Source organism: Argopecten irradians, chromosome 1 (assembly GCF_041381155.1).
Source record: "Argopecten irradians isolate NY chromosome 1, Ai_NY, whole genome shotgun sequence".
Classification (NCBI taxonomy): domain Eukaryota; kingdom Metazoa; phylum Mollusca; class Bivalvia; order Pectinida; family Pectinidae; genus Argopecten; species Argopecten irradians.
In genome coordinates, this window is record NC_091134.1 from 21,826,063 (window position 1) to 21,842,684 (window position 16,622).

The 16,622-nt window shown below is 34.4% G+C and overlaps 2 protein-coding genes across 3 annotated transcripts; one reads left to right on the top strand and one right to left on the bottom strand.

The window, feature by feature from the left end:
- The first annotated feature begins 5,885 nt into the window (after positions 1–5,885).
- On the top strand, positions 5,886–9,768 carry LOC138318394 (peroxisome biogenesis factor 2-like). The gene is made up of 6 exons (XM_069260752.1): positions 5,886–5,957; positions 6,365–6,568; positions 7,225–7,377; positions 7,659–7,706; positions 7,968–8,168; positions 8,734–9,768. Exons 1-6 carry the CDS (start codon positions 5,886–5,888, stop codon positions 8,836–8,838), a joined length of 783 nt encoding a protein of 260 aa, XP_069116853.1. The 3' UTR covers positions 8,839–9,768.
- Positions 9,769–9,780: 12 nt separating this feature from the next.
- LOC138320753 (mitotic spindle assembly checkpoint protein MAD2B-like) lies at positions 9,781–15,914 on the bottom strand. Of its 2 annotated transcripts, XM_069263940.1 has the most exons (7): positions 15,751–15,913; positions 12,913–13,031; positions 12,249–12,427; positions 11,844–11,938; positions 11,330–11,403; positions 10,965–11,057; positions 9,781–10,608 (listed from the first exon to the last, which is right to left on the bottom strand). In XM_069263940.1, the coding sequence occupies exons 1-7, from the start codon at positions 15,800–15,802 to the stop codon at positions 10,570–10,572; spliced, it is 651 nt and encodes a 216-aa protein (XP_069120041.1). In that variant the 5' UTR covers positions 15,803–15,913; the 3' UTR covers positions 9,781–10,569. The 2 variants fall into 2 exon arrangements, with proteins under 2 accessions (XP_069120041.1, XP_069120049.1); XM_069263948.1 differs by lacking the exon at positions 10,965–11,057 and having other exon boundaries at positions 15,751–15,914.
- Positions 15,915–16,622: the final 708 nt, after the last annotated feature.

Below are 16,622 nucleotides of genomic sequence, written 5' to 3' on the forward strand. Positions count from 1 at the left end.
ACTGTAGACAGTAAGCATACCAAAGTTAATGAACAAAGTTATAAAAAGAAAAGATCTTTGGCAACTTAAAATTCAACTGATACATGTTTTTCAGAAAACACGTTATAATTAACCTCATTTAACTGAAATTACCACAATTGTTGTTTTAGTACTCATGAGTTTTAACGCTGAGGCCAACAAGTCAGACGATGGTAATAGTGATCAAAGACAAGTCAAGGTCTCATGTCCGAGATTGTCATAGTAGGCCTAGAACTTCCTGTGTACAGATGGTCAGATAGACCTAACACTTATGTCTATGGCAGATGTCCAGTTCTGATCCGAGTACTCAGGGACGTTATATCTGGGAACAGGTAGATTGCAGACACAGGTGACAATATTACAGACATATAGGCATACTGCCAATACAAATAAGGAACTTAACACAATATCAGCTGATACCAAAACTTATACACATGATGATTTTTAAACTTATCAAAAGCAGGAATAAAGTTCGACAATTCTTAAAGTTTAATGTCTGTTTTGAAAATAAATTGATACTTGCATATAAATCTATGATGCAATAGGAACGGATTCAAATAGAGAGTTGAGACACACTCCATTGTGATGGTAATATGTCTATCTGAATGCAAAAATAGTGCATTAATGATAACAAGAAACGGTAATTTGTAAGCATCTAAACTTGAAATGAAAATGCACAAGAATCTGTTACCTGTTGGCATGTTGAACAAAAAGGGCAACAATGAACATGAATTGCAATCTTAGTATCACACAGCATGTTAAATATTTCTGCATGCAATCCAATTTGTTAAACATTTTCATATCTCAATTAAAGAAAACATGATGATTTAGGTTTTTCAAAAATGGTGGTAAAACTACATTCATATTAATGCTAATGCCATAGAAGTTATCATGAGGTGAGGTTTGCACAGCGATTCATTTACCAACATCAGCAATGTGTGTACATGTATGTACTTCTATTTAACTACTCAAAAATTTCAATGGAAAATTTTGAAATGAAGAGAAATTCTATAATCATATCTTTTGACTTTGTAAAATAAAAAAACCCAAATATGTTATATGTTCTTAATTGCTTTATGACATAGTATGGTTGTAAATATCATTCATGCATCATTTGAAATGCCCCCTTTTGATAGAAGAAACCTTTCTGAATGAAATGTAATACCCGAGACACATTCATTTCTTTATAACTGTTCAAGGTTTTGTCAGGATTATTTTTTGACATATATGTATTTATATAAAGACACCGTAACTGAAAATTACTGCATTTGGTCTAGTGTTTAAAAAGGGTTAGATCTTGTAAATTTGAACTCTTAAATCATGCAAACTTAAAGGCTTTTTGTTGCTCTAAGACATATTGTAGATGGCATCAAAGTTCCAAATTGACCACTGTTCTATTGATACTGATAAAAAATGAATTCATACACTGTATACCAATGCTGGATTTTTTCAAAGGCAGTAGCTGACCTTGGATCTGTGGTTAATCTCTGAGAACTCTGGATTTGTCGCTAATTTTGATACCTGTTCTGTTCTTAGAAGACTGAGAATTTTAAAAGGATATTCAATAAATGTTTAAAATGAGACTAACTGGCTTCTAACCTTTGCCCTGACTGCATGAAGATTTGCAACCTTTGTTGATTAAAGCTTTAGTACACAAAAATGTTTGAACCAAAACCAATACATACAGGGGTTGTACTTCTTCCTGAGCCTGAACCTGATCTGCTGCTATAGCTACTGCCTCTGCTCCCTCTCCTGTCCAATCCCAGGGCCTCTAACAACTGAGCTTGGTTCTCCTCAGTCACTGTCCCTGATGTTGATTGGTCTGAACCTTTCCCACTGTCCTGGAAACTGTCATTGTCCAAATTACCCAAGTATTTTGATCGGAAATCCATCTTCTTTCACACCTTTTGGTTTATAAACTCATAATCCTGACTTGGTAATTACTATAAATCTAAAGCTTTTAGACACTGCTTAGACGTCAATGAAATCTTCCAAACCCTATGTAATATAACTGTGATTAAGCTATCTAAATGAATGCAATACACAAAAAATAAGAAAACTAGCTAGATTTTTTGCACTAAATTACAAGTTTGTTCTTGTCCATGTTTACATGCTTGCAATACAAGGTAGGCAACACAATAAATTTATCTGATTTTCAAACCAATTAAAAGATTTCATGTACTGGGTAACTTGATTCCATGCATTTATTGTTTCCAATAATATACATGTATCAATTGACGTTGCATGCAGATTTGATGATATTCTCGGGAATATACAGGACATATTGAGAAAAGTTGGTGGTATTTGAAAACTAGAATATACAATTATCTTATCCATAAAGCTAAGATTTTTTACCTGTGGCCTTACGAAATATCAGAGGTTATTGAGGGGAAACAAAGCGTGCACTAATCATCCTCCAAAAGACAATGACAGGCCATTTTGTGGACGTCAATGGCAGGTAGAGGGACATTTAAACGGACACAATACCATATAGACGTATAGGTACAATATAAACCGGATGAATGGGGGAAACATTCCTCCTCAAATTATTTATTACAACTAAACCTCCCTTAGACATCTTCATTATAATTGGAGACGGTGATACAGCTGTACTCTAAATCTTTTATAGTTGTTCAATATATTTTTAACAATGACATAAGTACATGGCAACTCTTTGTTGTTACTGTGATACGGTGATACACACGACGTCCCCAATTTAGGGTGATACAACTGAAGTACTTTATCCATGGGTTTATTGTCATGTTATTGTAACTATTGAAAATTGCTAACAATTACAAGGACAAAAAGAGACGATTTCAATAGTAAAGAAATAGTGAAGTGAAAGTGCAAGCAGAAAGACCAAAACATACAGCAGTTTGGCTTTATGTAACAGAAGATCGAGATATAGACTTTACACACTTGAACAGAAATAGATAAGAAAAATAATTACTAATTAAAGCTACATTTTTTAACATGAACAGAAAAAGGATTTTCAATTATAATTACAGTTCAATATTTCAAACATCATAGGTAACAAATCTTTGAAGCAGGTTTGTAATGAGAAAGCTGAAATTGTTATTGTTCCACAAAGAAGTACCAAGTTTTTAATTGATGAATTATGCAACAAATATCCCTTAATTAATGTAGAAAAACTCTAGATTCTATATGCCATTAATATAGCAAGGATGTTCTCCATATCAAGCTATAAAAATCTTATTACAGTATGAGGACCACCTAACTCATTGAGAAGTTTTTCAATACTTGACTCGTACTCATAATTTCAGCAGGCAAAATATTTACAATAATTTAAAGTTAACATTTTATTTGTTGTTTGTGTTACCTGTGTAGATTCTGACAGCCAATAATTTTGTATGTGTACTGTGAAGTAGCTCACAAATGCCTGCTGAATAAACAGAATGATAGGAATATGTAACAGATCTCCTTTGATAGCCACAATAACCACTTTCTTTGTTACCTGTATTGAAACCTCAAGTTGGGTAATTCTTATTTCTGTCAATTCTATTTGGTCCATAATCTTATGTTGTGTATTTAAACTTCTACTTCGGCGATTTTCATTTCAATCTATTTGATTCGGTCCAAAGTTTGATTTAAACAAATATACACACTATAAGAATGTCTCTTTACTCGACATCAAATCGTCAATCTTATTAGGAAGTGTTTCTCATGGTGATCAAACCAAAATATCAATGAATCGATTTGCCTTGTCAGCAAATCTAGGCTCATGTAGGTTAGAGTCAATTTCTTCGATCTTTTAGTTTGAGGATCTCGATTAGAGATTTGTATGAGTACCTCAGCTTTCTACTCTTTTACCTTTAGTGATTGCATGTTTGCAGGTTCAAAACTGTCATAGAGCGCAGTTGCATAAGTATGGACTGTAGGTTGGTGGTTTTTTAGGTCACCTGAGACGAAGTCTCAAGTGACCTATTCTAATCGCCTTTTGTCCGTCGTCGTGCGTCGTCCGTCGTATGTCCGTAAACAATTTACATTTTCGACTTCTTCTCCAAAAACTGCTGAAGCAATTTCAATGAAATTTTGCAGAAACCTTCTTAGGCATAAGGCCAATCAAAATTGTTAATTATATGGTCCCCACCCCCCAGGGGGCTGTGGGAGAGGCCAAAAGGGGTAAAATTGGGTAAAATTTCAAAAATCTTCTTCTCTACTCACAGATGTGGTAGAATCAAATACTCTTCATAGATAGAAAGTTTGTGAATTATATGACCCTGGGGTCTCTAGTTTCCGCCTGGGGAGGGGGTTAAGTTTACTATAGTTTATATTGGGAAAACACATTTTTGCGCATTATTTGGTCATTTGTAATAAGAAATGAGTCAAATGTTGTCAGAATTATCAGTATGAGATGGCCATTTAATCCTATTAACAAATTTTCTATGACTGACCCCCAGGGGCCTTAGGGGCGGGGTCAAAAGGGGTCAAATAGGCTAAAACTTCAAAAATCTTCTATTGAAATACTGGAACTGGTAGAATCAAATACTTTTCATAAATAGAAAGGTCTTAAGGTCCTTTACAAAAATTGTGAATTATATGACCCTGGGGTCTCATGTTTCCCCCTGGGGAGGGGGTCAAGTTTACTATAGTTTATATAGGGAAAACACATTTATGAACATTATTTGCTTAGTTTTCATAGGAAATTAGTCAATCTGGGTTAGAATTATTAGCCTGAGATAGCATTTTAACATCATATTCATATTGGTCTTGGCCGACCCCAGGGACCAGAGGGGCGGGGCCAAAAGGGGTCAAAATGGATAACATTTCAAAAATCTTTCTTCTGAATTCACATAATCTTCATAGATTAAAAAGTCAAATTCATAAAATCACTGACTGACTTCAAGGGCCTGATGGGCCAATATATAGTGTTTATATGCATGTCTTTGTTTCATTCTGTATCTGAAATCAGGTGACCGTTAAGGCCCATGGGCCTCTTGTTTCTTAATTATCTGACTGCCCTCAACCTCCCAAATATGATGTCCTGATAGTTACATGAATAGTTACATGTATTGATTATGAGAATGAAATAAAAAACAAACTTTCCCTCTGAGGTTCTGTATCCTCATACAATGATTTACAAGTCTATAAAGCCCTCTAGCCCACCAAATCAATCAAATCGGTCTGTGATAGAACACATTGATCCCGGGTTGAGTACCTCTGATTGATAGAGTCTTAAATGTAGATCGTGAGGTATACTTTTTAAAATTGTTCTAAGCCAAGTGTTTAACATTCTATAATGTAACTCTGTGTGTACAATGATAAAACTCTGTCCCAATTCCACCAAAGTGATTGGCAGTCTTAATAAAAAAAAAAAGCATTTCAAGAAATCTTAGTTACTAAATGGATTTCTGTGTATGTGGGGCCTACCTATATACTTGCTGATAAGGATTTGTTTACTTACCGACATATTTATAACCATTGAAACAGGATACATAATAGCTAAAATGGAACTTTATATTGAAGACCAGTGTTTTAAGTTGACCTTTTGACCTTGAATCAGAACGCCAGTGACGTGACCTTGTGTAAGATTACAAATAGATAAAACCATTTGGCAGCATTTATATATTTGGTACAAGTAGCCATTCTTGAAATGATTCATTCATGACTAGCAAAATATAAAATAATTTTTCACCAGTCTCATTGGAAGTAAACAGGAATAATCTGCCTTTTCTACCAAGTTTTTCAAATGCCATTTAAATGATTTTCTTTGTGTGTAAAATATAGTAATTAATCATTTATGTATTCTCATAAAGAGTTTGGTTCACTAAGATAAATTACTATATTTCATTTTAATCACATATCAAAATTTTTCATTGAAAGAAATTTTGATATCATTAAGCAACATGTACATGTATAGCACTACACCAACAATGTTTACAGGCATACATGTGGCACGACAGAACTTTCTCAACATGGTAATCTAGTATTGTTTGACTAGTACAGCATACTAGCATCCTTGAAACTAAAGATAGGAAAAGATAGGAAGTACGGTACTTTTTAATGGAGAAATGAATTGTTACTTGATAATCTGAACATCTTGACACCCTGCTCAATGCCTAATGTGAAGGGAGGCAACTCTCGCAAACCCAAACTTCTATGAACGGTAGAATATTTGCAAATAGACTAAAAGAAGGTGCATATTTGAAGGGAGACAACTTAAATTACTTATAAATTGCAGAATAGATTTGAAGAAGTCTGCTAAAATTCTTGCACATCATTGCAATCAAACCTTTGGATGGAAAACTTACGATAGTAAGAGGTTCTACATCTTTCCTGGTCCTTTGATTATTTACTTTACAGTTCAGTTTTTCCTATTTCACAGTTTTCCGTCGCCGCCCATGATTGTACTATAGGACAACAGATCCTCAATCTAAAGTACGTTACACAGAAATCCCAGGGGGCGGAACCTTGGCTTGGTACACGACAGAAACTGCTGTACGCCCTGATTCTGATTGGGTGTCCATGGGTTAAGGAGAGATGTGGTGACATCCTTCACATGCTGAAACTGTCGCGATGGAAACAAAAGGTAAAATGTTAGGAACAGTCTCATCAACATCAGTAAGGTCTAGATAAAAAAAAAATAGATTTATAAACAATCTTCCTCCAGAGGGAGAAAACATATATAGTACTCTTTGAAAAAAGAATAGGATGATCAAAATGAAACTGAGACATTCATTAGGTGATGAAATGGTGGAAAAAACTGTTCAGAGAAACAATTACTCATATGTAGAACTCTATCTTTTTGTATTTAAGTTTGATTTGATTAGATTAACATCCTATTAACAGTCAAGGTCATTGAAGGATAATCCAGGCTTATAGTTGGAGCAAATTAGCCAGATTACTCAGAGAAAAACCACTGACCACAGGTCAGTTAATCTGGTAACTGTCCTGCATGAACTCGTGACCCAGAGTTAGAGGGCATGTGGTAATATAACATGTTGAGACATTTTACCACTTGGCCACCATAGCCCCTTTGTATTTTGGAAAATATGATAGCTGGGCATGATACTGTGGCAATCCTTCAAATTTCTTGATATCAGAACTTGTCATAAATCATAATCATAAAGATTTCCAGTATTTGGTCCAAATTGGAAAAGAAAGAAACAAATTTTCAAAATGCCTGATTATTTCAAACTCCACTAAAATGAGCCTATAGCTTTCACACCACTTTTATGTTGTCAGGCCCAACAGATCTTACATTGGACCGAGACTGGTCTCAAGGTGGCAGCTCTGGTCAACTTCCTTGTGTTTCTGCGGCAGGGTGTGTACCGAGCCTTGGTGGAGAGGATTCTGGGTATCCGAGCAATGTTCCCTAACCAACAAGGTGTCAGACAGGTATATAGATCAACAAAGTGACGATATCATGTCTTTGTCTGAAGATGTTTTACAATATCACCGTTCAGATCTCGCATCCTATTAACGTGTCAATATATTGACAGTGAAAGATTGATCAGGCCCTGCAGATTTCTCAATACAAAATTCAGTCAAAAGCTGAAAGACTATAAAGAAAAACAAAAATTACATATTGAAGTGTTATTCATACATGAACTTTGTAGTTGACTGTTGTTTGTGATGTTGATTGTTTTCATATTACATTCTTATACTGATAATTGTAGGTCAGCTTTGAGTTTATGACAAGAGAGCTGCTTTGGCATGGATTCTCTGTAAGTATCTGAAAATTCTAAATGTTATGCAATGTAACATTGTACTGTGAAAATTGAAAACTGATTTATTTCCATTTCTGACACAAATACCAAATGATAGTTTTGATCATATCATCTTTCACTTGAATCATGAAATAAATATCTGTATGATATTTACTAAGGGGAGATGACCTCCTTGATAATTGTCAATGTAATAGTATTTTACCATGTATAGTAACGAGTTCTTGGTGTCAATGTTCATTGTATTTTGATTCATTTCAGGAATTTCTTTTCTTCGTACTACCATTGATTAATTTCCAACGACTCAAAAACTTTGCAATGAGAAGAATATTACCTGTAAGTAAGACAGAAGTTACAGACCCATCGAGTCGTAAACTTGAAACGTGTGCTGTGTGTGGGGAAAAACCAACCAACCCTCGGGAGATAGGCTGTCGACATGTCTTCTGCTATTTCTGTATAGAGGTAAGGCTACTGTTCATTAGATGTAACTGTATTACTGTTACCAAGGTAACTATAAATGTCTGGCTATAGAAACAATTCTTGGTATTTCTTATAAATTATTTACCACTTGTATTTCGTTACTATAGTAACTGCTTTCAGTCTGCATGACTGTTACCATAGTAACCATATAAAGTATTTAATTAATGCTTTAGTAACCAAAGATTATATAAGTGAATTGTTATCATATATATTAATCCTTCAGATTTGAGAAAATAGTATGTGACACAGTGTATAATCACACTTAACTTTCACAATGGTTGGACATAAATGTGCAAGGCCAAATGCCCTTCCACACTTAGACTGTGTGCAGCTTCTATATGGACCAGCAATAGTAGAGTGACAAATATATCAGTTGAAATTCTTGGAGGGAGTATAGTACTGTTACTATGGTCACCACCTTGTGTATAGTAACTATCTTGTGTATAGTATTCCTGTTTCTATAGTAATCATCTTGTGTATACTACTGTTACTGTAGTAACCATCTTGTGTATACTACTGTTACTATGGTAACCATTACATGTTTCAGGGTAACTACAAAGCTGATCCAGGGTATTCCTGTCCATTGTGTGGAGTCAGAGTTATTGATCCAAGCAATATCAAACCCGTTAGAATGGTGGTCCCCACAACGTAGTCATGGAAACTACTGCCTACTGGACTTTTAAATCATCAAAATTCTTCTACACTATTTTAGAATTTGGAATATTATTGATGGGACATTGTGTTAACACAGCAAATTTAAGAGTATTTATAGAGTCAATATGGTCTATAAAGGAGAATGTCAAAGCATGATGTGCAGATGGAGGACACTTTTAGTTCTTAGATTGTGCTCTTACTTTTCTCAAATCCGTTTTACTGCAGTATTAAATATTCATCATTGCTTATAAGCTAAACATATCACTACATTTCTAAAATGTTTTTATGTTTTAATTAAATGCATATAATGTATTGATTGAAAAGGTGCTTAAACAATCAGTTCTTGTACTAATTCAAGTTTTTAATTACAATTATATGTTTTATCACAATAAAATGTCTGTTAGAGCTACTCCTTGAGGTGAGAGCTGTTTTAAAAGGATGTTTGTTAAATCATCTATCAACAATATAGTCATAAAAAACCTGTACAGTGAAACTTGTTTATAACAAAACACACCTACAATATTAATAAATTTCATTCACCATCGATGATTAGAAATTAGGGTTGTAATATGTGTATAACAAACTATGCTTATACAGTTCCCAGAGATTTGTTATAAGTGTGTTTTACTGTATTGGTTCAAGGAAATGACAGATAATGATATAAGGATAATATAGCAATAAAATCATACATGCTCAGAGAAGATAAAGCTATTACATTGTAAATTGATGTAATCGAAGATAGATCAGATTGTGATCATCATCATTACACATCATCATCATCATCATCACTGTCATCATCATCATCACGGTCGTCATCATCATCATCATCATCATTATACATCATCATCAGTGGTCGTCATCATCAAAAATTCACATCATCATCATCACTGTCGTCATCATCATCATACTATTCATCATCATCACGGTCGTCATCTCATCATCGTCATCATCATCATCATCATCATCATCATCATCATCATTTTTTTAAGTGTTTATGTATTTGAAACATATGTGTATGTTTTAATTGATTTGTGTTATGCCATGTTGACGGATTGTTAGATGTTGTAAGTACCTGTTTGTTAATAAATGTACTTGATCAGTGACAATAAAGAGTTATTCTTTTATCAACAGGTTTAATATTCATATCAAACCAATAACATTATATCATTAAAAAATAAAATAATTGAACCATATAACATAATAACAAAATGAGATCCTGATTTATATATCTGTTACTACATGTATCTAAGATGTTTCTCTACATCTGCATGAACACAAGAGATTTCTCGTAATCAAGATTCTTTCCACTGCAGGTTCTCTTAAATTTTTTTTTTTAATTAAGTTAAAACCTCCCAGACAAATCTCTAACTTGGGACAGTCCAATTTTATCACATTGGGAGGTAAATAAATATTTTACAACAATTTCAAGAAAGATGAAAATTGGAGAAGCTTTAACAGTTGTCCCTTTTAAAACTGCTCTTGTTACTTAAATTCTCTGTGCGGAAATTAGAATTATTTAGTGAATTCATTTCTGAACAGCAGTTATTTCTCAGAAGAAACTTGTGTTACATTGTATTTCCTATTTCCCCTGAGGAAACTAAGGTAATGCTCTCTTTCAGAAAACCTTGTTCAGTTTCTCTCAGTAACATGATTTTTTAACAGTAATTTTAGAGTCTTCATTCCACCCAATAATCTTCACAACAGAAACTCTACTTCTATGGTTGAACTGTTAGCTTTTCTTCATGGTTTCTTCAACAAACATCTGCATCTGAAATAAGAGCATGTATAAATAGAAGTAAAGCTATTTGGAGTGTTTGATCAATCTATACATCCTATTAATAGCTAGGTCATCTAAGGATATGCAGGTTTGATTGTGGAGGAAAACCAGAATATTTTGAGAAAAAACCACAGGCCAGCTGTCAGTACCTGGCAACTGACTCACATGGGATTCAAACTTGAAACCCAGAGGTGGAAGGTTTGTGGTAATATGTCGGGACATCTTAACCACTCTGCCACCACGGCCCCTCAGTTTATACAAGAATGCTTGTCTTTGACATATTGGGAAATTGAAGGTCTTTACATTCTTGTGTTATACATATGTATGGAGTTTGCTTTATCGTTTACCTTCACATAATCCGAGGTCACTGCCTTCAGGGGAACAATGTTGGGATCAACAAGATTTGTCTCTCTTTGCTCAGCCTCTACCCATGGGAATCCCTTTAGAGGGGAAATTACATATAATCTCATTATCATTGCATGTCATTTAGACAACAAAATAAATTTTTTTAAAGATCTAGGATCAAGAAATTTTGTGGAAGACATTCATTAATAACAAGAAATTATGAAGACTTTCCCTTTTAGTAAACTTCCGTATTATGATTTCAAAATTGCATTTAAAATAAGAAATCAATTTAGAGTTACTGTGCCAGGCTAAAATATTTAACACACTTGTAGCCTGTCTGGAATCTCGTTAACTGATTATCACTCACCTTAATCATCTGTTTGTCATTAATGCTGTTAGCTGCTGATTCTGTTGTCTCTATCTGAACGGTCCATGTACAATCTGGTAAGGAGCAAAATGGATTTTTCATTCATATTTATATATATAACTATTTCTTTATATGAGTTATATCAGATTCATAATGCTGAAAATACTAATTCTCTGGCTCGTTTAAGCATATACATGTAGTACCAATGTGCAGATTGATCATAATTGACAGATATAGGTATTTTTGTTCCTTATATGTGTAACATTATCATGTACGTACCTGAACAAGTAAAGCGTTCCCTATTATTAGCCCTCTCCCTTTACAAGCCTTTTTCCTAAAGTATCTTGCCTAGATGCAAATTACTTCTCCCTAAAATCTGCCTCTCTCTATATATAACCATCACTAGAGCCCTGATGTTGAATATTCCTCTTCTGATTAATGATCATTTTAACGCTCTACACAACTTTGACTCTCCCTGTTTGAGTGGTAACCTTGTGTCTATTTTCTGGTCTACCTTTCGGGAGTGGATGGAGAAGGGCATCACTGACATTCAGCTTGAGCAGGAAGGCACGTAGAGACTCTTCTAGCTGGTACAGGTATCGGTCCTCTCTGTAGGAGATATAATAATGTCCCATCACTCCCAATCTGGAGGAATTGGTTTCAACATATACTCTGTAGTATAAAGTATTGATCTGATCCCATAGTATCGAAATTTTGAATACATTAAAACAAATTCATATGAAAAATTCAATATTAAAGATCAGGGTTATTATTAAGCACCAGGGTATTATCCATTGAATTTTGTTGTATCTGAACTATTTTCCCGATTTTGTTTTCAATTTTTCTCAATCAGCATTATCAGCTTGGAAATTCTTTTCACTCTGGCCATAATTCTGTTGTTAAAGTTTTTAAAGGTTACCCAATGAGGTGATCTGTGTGAATATGTCGGCCAATCTCTATAACAAATCTCTCTAATGGCCGAAGGTCAGATCCAAGGATGACCACTGATATCTTCTCCACCTGGTTGTTTTGGTTCAGTTGATGGACACTGTCCACTATATTGACCACATACTTGCACACATCTGGGTGAAGACACATCTGTAGTGTAACAATTATAAGCTTTGTTACACATGAGGATATTCTCATATATGTACTTATATGTATGTTAAGAGTTACTTCCCCTATAGCTTCACTTCATTGAATTGTTTTGAGATTCAATGAAGTTCCAAAAACATTTTGAGAGGTAATACATCTGTAGTTATTATTTTTTAGCTCTTTATGTTATATATAAATTCATGTACATATGTACCTGTTTCATTCATTCAAACTCCCTTATTAGCTCACCCACTTCCTCTTCTTAGAACGATAAAGAATCTGTTATACATATATATACATGTATGTACCAGTTAATGTATTAAATTTTTGATAAACTTAGGGACTCATGCCCAATCCTTTTCAATGGCTTAATTTTGTTTATAAGTTTCGATAAAATATATACAACATGCTCACGATACAGTTTTATACACACAAGTTATTATGGTTATACTTGATCATGATCATCTTATCAATTATCACTAATTTACCTGAACAGGTACATTGTATTTTTTCCTCTTTTCGAAGACACTGCGTGGATACAGGTCCCTCAGGTAGAGGATGGAATGAATAGCCACCTCCAGGAACTCGCACAAAATGTTGCTACCCACTGGCCATGGAATAAGGTCAAAATAAAGAATCTTATCATTATTACAGAACTTGTATAACAATCTGATAGCTACGTATATATATTTCAGTCTCATAAATGTAATCTCATTTATATTATTATACAATTTGTTTTAGTGAACAACATGAAAACCTAATCGGGCTAGTAGGTACGGTATCAGGTTGTTTCGGTAACAAGTCGTTTCGGTAACATAGCTGAAGTCCTTTCGGTAACATAGCTGAAGTCGTTTCGGGACACATAGAAAAGTTGTTTCGGTACTTTTATGTAGTTTCGGAGGGGTACCAGAGATGCTGTGAGAATGTCAAACAATGTTCAGGAGGATCGTGATATTAATGATAACCAAAAGAAAAAGGGATCATAATATCGAATATTGTAGATTAAAGATTCGTATTTCTGTTCCCTTTCAAACTTAATTATTAGTGCTAAATTTACACATCAAAGTTCTCTTCCTGCAAAGTTTTGACGCGTTGCCGTGGACGTCCCTTTGATGATGAGAGTGGATTCAGGTATAATTGAGGGGCACGCGACACTAGATTCTTCCCCTTTCAAATGCATATGAGCCAGTTTCACAAGATGCGTTGTAAAATTATCAACATTATCTTTTTAGCCCTAATGGTGTGTTATACAATTTTGATACTGCATGGTTAATGCAGTATGACATCGATTTATAGTACATACAATTGTATTTTTGTTATATACTTAAATAATGTCATTTTAAAGCTCTATTATTTGTGCTTGCCTTATTATGGAAATAAAATGCAAATTTGCGTGTTTAAAAAACTCTGTTTATAAAGTAATTTACAAGCGTTCTGTAGATTTTATAGCTCTAGGAGAATTTGGTTGCCGATTGATATCGATTACACAGTACATATTGAATTTACATTAATGTAATTCGTTGATGCAAGGAAAGTCGCAAATATTCCATGAAAACACAAATAAATGAAGACATGTTCAGTAAAACCACTAAAAATTTATACCAAAATTTTTTATATCCATGTACCGAAAAATCTCGCGTATGTAACAAAACGATCGTAAGACTTTTCGATACTCCTGAAACGACTTGTTACCGAAAAGACTCGTTACCGAAACATCTAGAATTCATAGGTACAATCAGAAATATATATATATATATGTAGATATGTTTCTGGTACAATATAATGTAGATTCATGTGAGCTACATGCATATGTAGGCCTACATGAACATGTTATTGTCTATAGCTAATTTACTGTCAACTTGTCCCAATAATAACAAGCTTGTTATCTGACCAATTTCACTGAAATACATTTCTTATTATCTACTAGGGTACACTTCTATTCTATACATATAACTTTTTTTCTCTTTAAACGATTTCTGGCTAGAAAAGAATTATGTTGTTAATGGCGAATCATCTAACGTTGTTACAGAATGTACTAACCGTTTTACAGGTTGGGCACATGTAAATTTATTCCTATAATAGCTACTTACATTGTATAGCTATACAAAACTAGCGAAAAACAACATTTCCGGAGATAAAAATGCTTGCGCTAAAAACCGACTCCTGACACTTGCAGGGAATGTGTATAAGGATCATTTGAACACTATGCAACCACTTTTCGTTCGAAACAATAGAGCATTAATTAACTTAATTAGCTTAATTATACCTTTTCAAAACTGCTTTCAATATGTTTGAATGTTCGTTATAAACAACCACTGCATGTTTCATGAGTCGGTTTTGAGCGGAAGCATTTTTATTTTCAAAAAGGTTGTTTACCGTCAGTTTTGTATAGCTATAATTTTACATGTGCCCAACCTGCTTTAAGGTTCATGTAATGGCTTTAACCAGTGATATTTGGCAAGTCTATAACTTATTACTGTGCTGCAATTGCACAAAACTAATGTCATTAATTGTTGGTATGTACCCTGGCTAACTGTCGTCTCACTGTGGATATGTAATTTGTGAAGCTGCTTGTAAATTTCAGTAAAATAAGAGAAAAATGTATATTTCTGGAGAAGACATAGAACTCGTGTGAATTGCATTGATGGCACCAAATAAGCATGCTATCGTGTTCAGTAGTGACTATGCCAGGTACTCCAACAGTTTGTTTGACAAAATCGGACCAGCGAATAGCAGGAGCCTATTGTCGTAAATGCAAACTTTAAATGGGGGATCACAAAATATAGCATATAAGAAGACATTTTAATTGATACAAGTGCTCTAATATACACTATAAGGTACTCTGAACATGACAAGAAGACTATTTAAGAAAAAATGTTAAAATGTGGACTTTGAGGCTCTTTCCGGAAATTTGCATTTTTGGCCCAAACAGATCGGTTGAACTATTTTTTTCGTGAAGAGTCTTCTTGTCATGTTCAGAGTAACTTAACCAGTTCTATGTCTATCTCCAGAAATATACATAGCTCCCCGCTACATTTTGCCTCACGTTATATTTTACTGAATTTTACAAGCAATTCACACAGCTTCACAAATAACATATCTCACAGTTTACAAGCAGCTTCACAATAATTCACTGACAGTTAGCCAGGGTACATACCAACAATTAATGACATTAGTTTTGTTCAATTGCAGCACAGTAATGAGTTATAGGCTTGCAAAATATCACTGGTTAAAGCCATTACATGAACCTTAAATTTGTCTGAAGTCAGAGACATATTATATGAGTGTTGTACAAGTATTAAAACGGTATAATCCATAGAAATTACCCGATCCTGATTCCAAACTTAACTCTGCGTTCCGTGGATCAACAGACATCATATTTAGCTGTCATTATAACTTGGTTCAGAGAAAAAAGTACAAGCTTCAGCTCAACCTAGCGCCTTCGATCACACGTCCGCCATCTTTGTCTAGTGAGAGTTATCGTTCTTTGTCCAGATAAAACAAAATGGCGGGAAAAGATCGAACAAGAAGTCCCAAAATGTTGAAGTGTTCAATTCAAGAATATGGTTCCTTCGAAATTCTACAAGTATACACGCTGACCCAACAATCCATATTTCACGTTTGGAATTTGGTATAGGCCTACAGTAAAATATACATGTATATGTACAATTGTACATGTACATGTTGAGACGGTATAAGGATACAAATAGCTTACACGTAATTATATTAATACACTGATCAATGTTATGTTTGTTTTCAACTATTAATAATTATAATCACATCCTGGCCGACAAAATATTGATAGCAGGATCGAACATCTATGATCATTACATGTATAATGTATTACTTTGCATTCATTCCTGCAGGTAGGGCGTGTATTGTACAATGTACATGTATAGATCTACCGTCTCCCTTGCCAATGCCTCGTTTGGTTTTCGGTGCTAGCCCCCTTGAGCCTTTAGGCTCTGAGTTCTGTCCCCTCACCGAGACACACCAAAGTCTATTAAGGCGGTGGGACGACTGGTTCGCCCTTTGTCAGTATAACGTGACCAGACAGGCTGTGTTGCTTGGTGTATTCGACGGCATGCTTCAGTGATAAACCACTATAAAAATGGCAACAGTTCCACTATACAAGAAGACACAACACGAACATACCACAGTCTCCCAAAACAAGCACCTCGCGCTTCACACACGCTTC